At 38.8% G+C, this 10,973-nt stretch overlaps 2 protein-coding genes across 2 annotated transcripts; both read right to left on the reverse strand.

Annotated features, from left to right (window-relative positions):
* Nucleotides 1-531: 531 nt before the first annotated feature.
* On the reverse strand, nt 532-3,246 carry LOC110918212 (U-box domain-containing protein 4). The gene is made up of 2 exons (XM_022162558.2): nt 1,758-3,246; nt 532-898 (listed from the first exon to the last, which is right to left on the reverse strand). Exons 1-2 carry the CDS (start codon nt 3,123-3,125, stop codon nt 833-835), a joined length of 1,434 nt encoding a protein of 477 aa, XP_022018250.1. The 5' UTR covers nt 3,126-3,246; the 3' UTR covers nt 532-832.
* A 5,498-nt stretch (nt 3,247-8,744) lies between these two features.
* On the reverse strand, nt 8,745-10,312 carry LOC110919660 (muscle M-line assembly protein unc-89-like). The gene is made up of 2 exons (XM_022163924.1): nt 9,568-10,312; nt 8,745-9,478 (listed from the first exon to the last, which is right to left on the reverse strand). The coding sequence occupies exons 1-2, from the start codon at nt 10,310-10,312 to the stop codon at nt 8,745-8,747; spliced, it is 1,479 nt and encodes a 492-aa protein (XP_022019616.1).
* Nucleotides 10,313-10,973: the final 661 nt, after the last annotated feature.

Raw genomic sequence — 10,973 nt, forward strand, 5'->3', positions numbered from 1 at the left:
AAATTTTTGAAAATTCGATTAATTCGAGTATTCAAAACTCAATTCGTTAGACGCCCATAGTTCAAATAAAACCCTATGAACTTGATTTAAAAAAAACACACACACATATATGTACAGGATTAGGTTCAAGGGTGAACACTAGTGTCTTTGCGAACTGAGCGAACTAATCCTGGCCATACACGTGTGTAAATCGATGGTCAGGATTTGATGATAAAATACAATTTGATGATGAAATCCTAGCCATACACGTGTGTAAATCAATGGCCAGAATTTATTCACTCAATTCGTAAATACACTAGTGTTCACTCTAGAACCCCACCCTGTATGTACATGTATATGTAGATCAACTATATTAATTATCCATTCTCTTATTCTATACATAAGTACATATATATGTACTTCATGCCCAGATCTACATCCCTGAAATATAGTTTGATCTTGCGGTTCACAACATATTTATTTTTTTCGACTGAACTCGCCGATTATAAGAATGGTTAAAACAATATATAAGAAGAGTATAACAAGAGTTGAAACCAAAACCAAATCACATAAAAGATAACACTAAAGTCAACAAGATAATAGGTAAACACAAGCTACAAAAACTCTTGATTTTACCACAGATGAAACAAAAAACCAAAACCTAAGGTCAGCTTCATCTTATCACTAATTAAAATATACAACTAGTCAACCTTTTTTTTTTTCTTATAGAAACTCTCAACCACCACTCTGTACAAACCACCAAAAAAAAAAAAAAGAAAATAAAATTTCCTATTCACAGTCAACACTTTCTAGAAGAACACTTACTATTACTATCATTCAATATATCAATACCTTACTTTGGACTTGAGCTACATCCTTCTTGCCTTGGTTCTCTTAGATACCCAAGTAGTGTTTCAGCCTGCATATATGTAGAATTTCCACTCACATATAATCCACAATACAAATTTATAAAGTTGATTTCAAATAAAAAAAAAAAGTGTTCAAATAGCTACTTGCACAACTTATTCAAAACATATGTTTACACAGTTCTCTTGCAACTGTCTACTTAAATTTATTTTTATGTTAAACAGATTGGGGAGGGGGCGAAAGTCACCGGACTTAAAAATTTCTATAAAACGGAGGGTCGAAAACGTATATGCCAAAAAATTCTATACGAAAACTACATTCTCTCTACTACTAAGCAAAAAGTTCAGGGGTCAGCCGCCCCCTCTCTCCCGCCCCTTAAAAGCTTTGCCTCTATGCCCAATTGCCCATTTTGGAATTTTCACAGCAACACTTATTTGTACTAATATTCGGTTTCAGATATCTTTGGTTGGTTTCAGCTTTTGAAAAAGCACTGAACAAATCCAGGGCAATCTATAAATTCAGGCAAAGGGTCTTTATGTCTAACATTTATAAAAGATAATAATCATGTGTGTAGTGTAGACCCATTTTCCTTGCATATTACAGTTAAGATTTGTACTTCAAGCTTTAAAATTTGCACATAAAAAATTAAATGCAAAGTAGGGTAGCCCAAAACCAAAACCAAAAGCAAAACAAGAAATGGGTGTCAGTGTCACTTTCTAAAAGAATTCTAAGAATCACACAAAAAACCTTCACTTCCTTGATTCTTTTGAACTCCATTAATAATTTATATAGATGTAAAATCTAATTCAATTTATTTTAACGGCCAATGTTACTTTACTCCTGTACCCAAATTACACTAAATTAATCCTAATCGACTGTAATTTGTTAACAAAGTTGTAACAATCAATTACCTTATGTTTCGCTCTCGCGGTTCCAGTCTGCGAAAGAGCGACTAGGGGCGGAATCACACCTTCTCCAACCAACAATCCTCGGTTTCTACCACCATTAACCCCTTCACATAACTGTAGCAATGTCACCACCGAAAACTCCTTCGCTTTAACCGAAGCACCATCCTCTATAACCTCTACAAGTGCCTGAATCCCACCTTCTTCAACAATCGCAGTTTTCCCTTCATCAACACCCGCAACGCAACACAAAACCACCAACGCCTTTTCCGCCATTCCTACCGCTCCCTGTTCTTCACCTGCCTCTCCAGCAGCCACCACTAACTCCACCAACGGCTTCACAACACCCGCAGTCACCGCTCTTTTCTTATTCGTCTTCGTCGAACACAATTTATACAAAGTCGTTAACGCGTCTTTCTTTCCTCGATTCGAACCGTTGATTAACAGCGACACTAAAGGCGGAATCGCACCACAAGCTCCAATCGAGACCTTATTTTCATCAATCATAGCTAGATTCAGCAGCGCACAAGCCGCGTTCTGCTTCGATACCTCCGTACCGGTTTTCAACACATAGATTAAAGATTTCACTGCTCCAGCACCAGCAATTAACGGTTTGTTCTCATCTAACAGTGATAGATTCAACAACGCAGTAACCGCGTTTTCCTGAGTCCACGGATCAGCACACCGAAGAAGCGGTAGCAAAGCGGGAATCGCACCGGATTCACCGATCAACGCTCGGTTTTCCGGTCGATTTTTTGCAAGCAAACGTAGTTTGCCTGCAGCTGACCTTTTCACAACAACTGAAGTTGAACTCAAGCTGTCAACACAGATCTTCACCGTTGGTTGTAAATCCTCTGGTGATATACTCTCAATAATCTCCGTAGAGAAATTCTCTCGTTGGAGAAACTCCTGTTCCTGATTCTGATTCTGATCTAGATTTGTTTGATTTCCGCTTGATTCTTCTTCTGGAAGACATGCTAGCCGCTGCAACTCACCCGATATGTCACTGCTACAGGCGGAAAACTCACTTAAAGCTTGTGAGATTCCGAGGTATTCCTCAGTAGAATTGGTAGAAAAACTCGATTTGGAGATATTGTTAGTTGGAGCGGTTGCAAGCTGGTGCAAGTGAACGTCGATGACAGAATCAGTTAGATTCTCAGAGGGTGTAGCCTCCTCGTCAATATTAGCAACGAATGAGCAACTATTGGTGTATTCAGATTGGTGGAGATTGGACCGGACGGTCCGCATGGACCGGCCGAGGTGTTTCTGGAACCTGGAAGGTGTAGAGGAGGATGAAGAATAGGGTGGGGTGTAATAGGGTCGGGTGATCTGGTTCACCCGACCCGGATTAGAGCTTTCTTGAAGAGAAACCATTTGTGATTGATTACTCGGTTTGGAGTGAAATTGGCATAAATTGAAGATTGGTTTTGAAGGAATGGGTGAAGAAAGGGGGATTTTTGGTGCAGAGAGTGAAGGGGAAGATTATATGGGGAGGTGGATTTGGTGGTACGAATTTTGCTTTTTGGGGTTTGGGAAGGTGACAGGGTGGTTCGTTTTGTAAGCATGACAGACAGTGGACAATTTGACAGCTAAGCTTTGAAGTTAACGTTGGACGTATAGGAATCTTTCACTTGTACTGTACTAACATATCGGAGTTATTTTACTCATGGCTATTAAAAAAACATGGAGCTAGATTTAATTAACATGATTGTATTGTATTTGGACTAATGGGAAAAAGTGGAGTAGTTTAAAATGTCAAAATGAATTTTCTAATGTTAGATTATAAGGTCGTATTTGGATCAATGGGGGAAAAATCGTGTAGTTTAAAATGTTAATTTGTTTTTTAAGTTATAAAAGGTTGTATGACATACGAAAGAATGTTAACATCATTGTCATACGCTATACGTTTGACATACAATTGATAGTTGGCAAATTAGATTTAAATAATCTCAGTTTTATCAATTTGGTCGATAATAATCTCAACTCAGTTATTGGCCGATAATAATCCGAACTGGTCCACTTTCAGCCGATAATAGTCTGCGTTAAATATAGCTTAATAGAGTTAAGTTTTTTCCTAATTACAAACTAATGTTTTAGGGCTTTTGATTAGAACGATGATACGAGTTGATTGATGTAAAATTTACCTCGAAATACTGCCACAAACGATGAAAACGGTGCTTCAATTCGGGTGTTTAAACTTCTAATTAACAAAAATCAAGTTGTTTGAAGTATCGTTTCGAGGTAAGTTTTACATAAATCGACTCGTATCCTCGTTTTGATCAAAATCCATAAAACATCAAATTGTAATTCGGAAAAAAGCTTAACTCCGTTAAGCTAGTTTTAACGGCGGACTATTATCGGCCAAAAGTGGTCCAGTTCGGATTATTATCGGCTAATAACTGAATTAGGATTATTATAAGCCAAATTGAGAAAGCTGGAATTATTTAAATCCAATTTGCCTAAATAGTTTGTCCGATTATAACGATAATTTTCTCCTTGTTGATTTTGAATATCAATATTTTTCGTAATTTTGTGTGATTAGGTTGATTGAGTTTTAATTGTAACTACTTGGTTACCCTCCCGCGCGTTGCGGCGGGGATCCAACACTTGCAAAACGCGTGGTGGCAGCGACAAGCAAATACTGAATGTTAAAATGTAGATAAAAATGACGCAGTGACGATATAATCCTCCTTTGCAGTGTGGCGGGAATTCAATCTGTAACGATTCGTTATAGTATCGGTACAAAAGTGGCATTCAAAGAGAAAGTTCTAAAAAGAAAGAGTCGTGAAATATCTAAAATGGTATAGACACGTGTTTTACATTAATCAAAAACTATAAAATGGATATCAATAATGGATCCAATAGCTTCGATACCTTTAGCGATGTTGTTCGCTCAAAATTGTTATGGTACTAATATTGTAATATCCGAAGAGATTAAACACTTGTTAATAACAATATTATTATTTAATTTTTCTTATTACACATTGTTGTTTTTTTTGGAAAAACCTCCAAGGTATAACTCTACTAAACATTAACATTTTTTTTTTTGAAACACCCCAAAGCTTAAGATACAAGTCTACTAAGCACCAACAAGTTGGTAATTTATAATATGGTAATATGAACTTTTGTAGAATAAACTAAATATGTTTTGATTACTTTATAAAAGTATATTACAACTTTTAAAAATGATTTTTATTTTTTATAAAAAAGTGTATCAAAACCAAATTGTTGGAAGATTTGTTTTATTTTATTTTTTAAATTTCTACCATGTTTTTCTATGTCTTGAAAGTAGAATAACACACTTTAGTCCAAGACTTCACTAAGTAAAGTATTTGAAACAAGTATTCATTTCACAAGTATTCAGTTATCTAATATACCCTTCTTTAGCCAAATGGTTGGGGAAAATCTTTGAAAAAAAGATCAAAATGGTTATAATTGCGAAAATAGACAGGAGTTGTTTTTGGGAGTTTGTGGTAGATTTGTGGACGTGTGGTAGCACCGATTATGGCACCTTTGGAACATTTTGCCTTTTGAAACTATTTAATAATTAAACATTTATGTAGTCTTTAGCTATAAAGACACCTTCCATCCAAAAACAAAGCTAAAGACATCTTCCATCTAAAAAGAAAGATCATAAATTTAGAAAAGAAGTGTTGAACCATCCAAAAAGAAAGATCATAAATTTAGAAAAGAAGTGTTGAATGTTCTTTTAACACTTACGTGGTGGTTATGTACACATGTTGAGTTCTACCTTTACTTTGAGAATTAGATTGGTGATCTCTATCGCTTTAGAGAGAATTGTTGTAGTGGTTATTGCTTGTATTAGTGAGAAACTTGTAAAGGTGATCACTAAATTGATTAGTGAGAAGTTCCAAGAGACACCGTCCATCCAAAAGAAAGCTAAGGATAACTTCCATTCATTTTTTAGGCTAACCATGAGAACAAACTTTAATCACAAACAAAACCACAACACGGACCCTTAGCAAGCTGCTAAGGGTCACAAAACAAAACTGTCATAATTAGACAGCAAATTACATCCAAACAGAACAAAAAGGCTAGCCAATATCTAATCCTTCGAACCTCTCCCACTGAGTGAGCTCTGCAAGTTTTAGTCTTCTAGTCATCCACCAAAAGGAGCCCAGCTTGATCTCTTCCACAACAAAATTCACTGACCTGTGCAGGTTGTTAAAAACTCGATCATTTCGATTCAGCCACATCTTCCCGAACGTCATCAGTCTGACTCCGTATACCACTTTTTTCTTACATTTGCTAAGGTTAACTTGCTGCAGGTGATCCAACATTTGGGCTACTAAACCGAAGCTACCTGGGACAAGGATCCGCAGCCACAAACACACTCGCAGCCAAACTGTTTCAGCGAACGAACAGTTGACCAGCAGGTGGTCAGCAGTTTCATTGTTGCTGCCATAAACTGGACATAACTCGTCGCCAAAAGCAACCCCTCTAGCCACGGGAGCCATTGCCGTTGGATTTTTTTCGCTGGCCGCCCTCCAAAGAAAATAGTTGACTTTCGGTTCGCCTATTTTACACCACTTAAAACGTTGGGCACTTAGGTCCACACTCTCCCGATTTTCCAGGTCCAATCTAACCTGTTTAACCGAGAAATCTACAACCTTAACCCCGCTGACCCACTTCCACCCCCCCTTCCCCGGTTCATCCCAGTTCCAGGTTGCACGAGTTAGGTATTTAAATCCAGACCAACCTCACAAAATTCGGCGTTCGTTTTGCCAATCCCATTCCATATGCCGCTGAGAGTCTTTTATCCAGGGATAATATTCCCACTCCCCCCCCCCCCGCTGTGAATCGAAGCAGCAACCTTAGCCCACAAATCGTTGTCATAGTTCTTATATCTCCACCACCATTTAGCGATAAGACCTAAGTTTAAATCTATGAAGCTTCCAACCCCCATCCCGCCTATTTTTTTTATTTCAGAATTCTCTCCGAAGCCACCCACCGTATCTTACGAGTCATGACAACACCTCCCCATAAGAACCGCCTTCGAATACCTTCCAAGGTTTTTAAGATGCCCCGGGGAGCTTTGAAGAGCGAAAGATAATATATTGCCTAGGCACCCAGAACCAACTTCACCAAAGTTACCCTCCCTGCGAATAAGAGAACTCTATATTTCCAAGCCGATAACTTAGCTTGGAATTTATCTATCATTGGCTTCCACGCCCTCACCCGTTTCATGGACGCCCCAACGGGGAGGCCTAAATACATGAAAGGAAAATCACATTTCCTACACTTGAGAATGTCGGCCATCTCTGTCACTTCGTCGTCCCCAATCCCCACCCCGTAGAACTTGCTTTTATTATAGTAAACCTTGAGCCGCGACGCCAACAAAAAGAACCTTAGGATCCGGTAAAGGCTCCTAAAGTTCTCTTCCAACCAACCCTGATAAAGGTCACATCGTCCGCATAGAAGAGATGGGATAATTTAGGGCCGCTTCTAGGAAGCTCAACCCCTTTAAAAGTGCCCGAAGCGACCGCCTTGTTCATCATAACGTTCAAGGCCTCCATGACCAAAGTAAAGAAGAACGGAAACAACGGGTCACCTTGACGAAGCCCCCTCCTTAGGTCGAACTTGTCCGTTGGGGACCCATTCACCAAGATAGAGGTGCGACTCGTAAAAAGAATTCCCATAATCTAGTTATTCCATCTCGCTGGGAAGCCCATATAGTGCATGATATTGATAAGGAAATTCCATGATACGCAATCGTACGCCTTCTCAAAGTCAAACTTAAAAAACATACACTTCCTTTTACTTTTCCTAGCCTAAGACAAAACTTCATTAATGATGAAGGGCCCTTTTAGGATCTGAGTTTCTTAGATTGTGTTGTTTAATAAAGATGGAAGACGAAAACAGAGATTAATGTGCATCGGAAATGGAAATAAACTATAACACACAATCAAAGAAGAATAGTTTTCAGCAAACATGATTTCATTCAGTCGAAAGATTGTATCTATTACAAAATTCAACTATGCATGCATGCAACTAGACTCCCCCTCAGCCTGAGCTCACTGATTTGTTCGTACAAGATGACTTGGTAAGAAAGAGCTAGTAGAACAGTACAGGTACTGTTCTATTTATAGTACAAACTAAACCACTGAGCATCTTTGCTGACGTCACCTAGAAAGTGACATCTAACAACCTAACAAACTCTAACCACTGATAATACAAAACACTGATTACAACAAACAACTGAATACATAAACACTGCTGCATCTTTCCACTGTTGCAGCCTAAGCACTGATGTTGAGGATCAGTGCTTTCTTCAAAGGGTGATCAGTCCTTGAACGAGCAGTGCTTTGGTCTTCATCAGTACTTGAGAGACAGCAGTAGTTAGGGCTTCAGTCTTTATACTTCATCAGGTCTTTGGCTATCAGTTGCTGAGAAGATCAGTACTTAGAATTCATCAGATGATAGATAGCCACTGTCATGGGGAGAATCTAGAACATGCTCTGCTTATGATGATCAACTGTTGAGAACCAGTTTTGGCTTTCCTTATCATCTGTTCTTTTGGGCTTGAATGCATGGGCCAACAATCTCCCCCCTAGAACAGATGATGCCAAAACACTTCATCATTCATGATCTTTATTCTCTCATCAGCTTCTCCCTGATTTGCCCTTTGAACCGCAATTCAAAGTTCATGGAGTCTTCATCATCCTCATCCCTACAAAGTTGAAGGTCTAAAAGATCTAGGAGATCAGCTGCATCCAGACCTAATGCATCCTCCCTTGAAATGTGTTCAACTTTTCCATTGGACTTGAGCAGAGTCAATACATGGGTCTTTTTATCAGACTTCCACTTTAGTATTTTTGAGTTCAATGGATTTCTTGGGATGGACTTTATTTGATGAGAGTTTGGAGAAGGAGGCCTGCTCATAAATCTTTTGGCAATTTCTTGTAACTTTTGTGAGTCAGGATTCTCTTCAATCATCTGCTTGATGGCCACTTTCATGATGTCAGCTTCTCTCTATGCATCTTCTTCATCAATCTGCTTTTGCCTTTTTCTTTGATTTAAGGCAATGATGGATGTGTCAGATGATGTGAACAATGTTTTTGGAGAGAAGGTCTGCTGCTTTGGCTCATCAGTGGTTTTGCTTTTGTATGTTGGTTTTTTTGGTGCTATGGGATCCGTTTCTCTTAGTTTTTCAAGCTTCTCATAGACCATATCTATATATTGCCTAAACCATTTTGAGATGGTCTTTGCTGAACCATACTTGGCTGCAACCAACTCAGCCTTCTTCCTTTTATATTCCAGGGTAAGTTCTGCAATAGTCTTTTTGTACTTATTCCAATCTGGTGCAGATCTTTTCATTTGAGGATCATTTCTTATCCTTTCAATTCTATTAACTTCATCTTTGAGTGCAATGAGTGGCCAGTCTTTAAATTGTTCAACTTTGGCAGGATAGAATTTGTCTCTCATGATAAGCTCTAAGAGATCTTTCCTCAGCTTCTTTTGCAGATCAGTATTTGATGGTAAGTTTGACATCTCTTTACTTAAGTCTCTTGCATAGTCTTCCAATTTCTTGACTTTACTAAGCCCATGCTGCATTCCACTTGAGATGTTACCATCACCTTGCCCTTTTCCTTCATATTTGGCTTGCAATTCAGCTTGCCTGGCTTTGAGTTTTAAATACTCATCCATGTTCTTTGGAGGTCTAAAGCCATGAAGGGAAGGAAATTTTCTCTTTGCAGGATCATCCACTGTATAAATTGACTCATTTCATCTTTTACTGCATGCAACTCTAGAGGATAATCTGCTGCTAATGGAACAGTTCTTGAAGGATCATGACCTTCAAGTACTTGTGGGTCAACAAGTAAGTTTGATGGTGGTGATGGTGGAGGAATAAATGGTTCAGGATTAGTTTGAATGAAAAGTGAAGATGATATAGCAGTAGGTGCAGGGATATCATCATCATTCACTTGAAACTTTCTTTTTCTGGTGTAAACCTTTGTAGGAGAAGGGGTTTTTGTTGGGGATTTGGAAACAGGAATGAGTATGGCTTGGGAAGGGAATTGGAAAGTGGTGATTGGTTGACTAGCAATTGTTGAAGTGTCAACATTTGTTGCAGCAGTGGATGGTATTGGTGATGATGGTTTTGTTATAGGCTTTTTGGTAGGCTGTTTTTGTGGTGGTGGTGTTGGTTTAGGTGTATCAATGGATGTTCTTTTGGTACCAGCAGTGGTTTTGGGACCAATTGTTTTTGGTGGTGAGGGTGATTTTGGATATGTGGCAAGGGGTGGTTTGCTATGTTTGTGAGATTTTCTTCTTTCAGAAGTGCCAAGACCCTTTGTTTTGATTTCCCATTCTTTAATTGCCTTTTGTTCCTTTCTCCACTCCCTTTCCTTGGTTTCTTTCTGATTTTGAGCAGTCTTTTTATTTGTAGCCACTTCATCTGCTAGAATGTTCAGGGTTTCATCAACTCCCTTTTTCTTTTCTTTGTCAGATGTTTCATCAGTGGCTGCAGAAGACTTCTTCTCAGGATCTGGCTTTTTAGTTGGCTTTTGCTTAGGAGTAGGTCTGCCAAACTTTTTCATGTCATGTTTCTCCCCCTTTTTTGGCATCATCTTGATCATCATCATCTCTAAAGATGGGTGCAGGAGTAGTGCCAGTCATTTTTGTCAAAGCTTCCATGATAGCCTTGATTTCTGCCTGAGTATCCTTGTATCTTGCATCAACCATATTTCTTATCAGTGCCATCTGATAGTTGTGCTGAGTTTCTGCAAGTTCTCTTTGAGCTGTAATGATTGGCTGAACTGCATTCAATAGCTCTTGGGAATATTGTTGTGGAATGGGTTGACTTTTGGAAGCTTGAACTAGAAACTCAATGGATTCATTCATTTTTATAATAGTTGTTTCCATGGTAGAGAGCCTCTCTGTCAAATCTTGGTATTTTAAACCATCACCCAAATGAATGGGATCACCTGATTTCCTATCAGTGGTAGTTGTATCAGCAGTTGAACTAGGAGGGGTCTCCAATGGTTCATCCACTGATGCCCCTTTGTCTTGGTACTGGGGACCTCCCTCTGTTGTAGTTACCTTGGAAATCTCACCAGTGGTTAACTTGAACACACCAGTGGATATCTTGATAGCATCAGCAGTGGTTGCCTTCAAGGGAGTCTTACTTATGAAACTACTGTCAAGATGTAGATCAGTGGATCCAACACCTGTAGTAGCTGCTCCACTTGAACTACCAAC

Source organism: Helianthus annuus, chromosome 16 (assembly GCF_002127325.2).
Source record: "Helianthus annuus cultivar XRQ/B chromosome 16, HanXRQr2.0-SUNRISE, whole genome shotgun sequence".
In the NCBI taxonomy this organism is placed as follows: Eukaryota; Viridiplantae; Streptophyta; class Magnoliopsida; order Asterales; family Asteraceae; genus Helianthus; species Helianthus annuus.

Coding starts and splice junctions, on each gene's coding strand:
- LOC110918212 (XM_022162558.2), bottom strand. CDS start 3,125: ATGGTTTCTCTTCAAGAAAGCTCTAATCCGGGTCGGGTGAACCAGATC. Junction 899..1,757: donor CCGCGAGAGCGAAACATAAG/GTAATTGATTGT, acceptor ACATATATGCAG/GCTGAAACACTACTTGGGTA.
- LOC110919660 (XM_022163924.1), bottom strand. CDS start 10,312: ATGAAAAAGTTTGGCAGACCTACTCCTAAGCAAAAGCCAACTAAAAAG. Junction 9,479..9,567: donor TGACCCACAAGTACTTGAAG/GTCATGATCCTT, acceptor CAATTTATACAG/TGGATGATCCTGCAAAGAGA.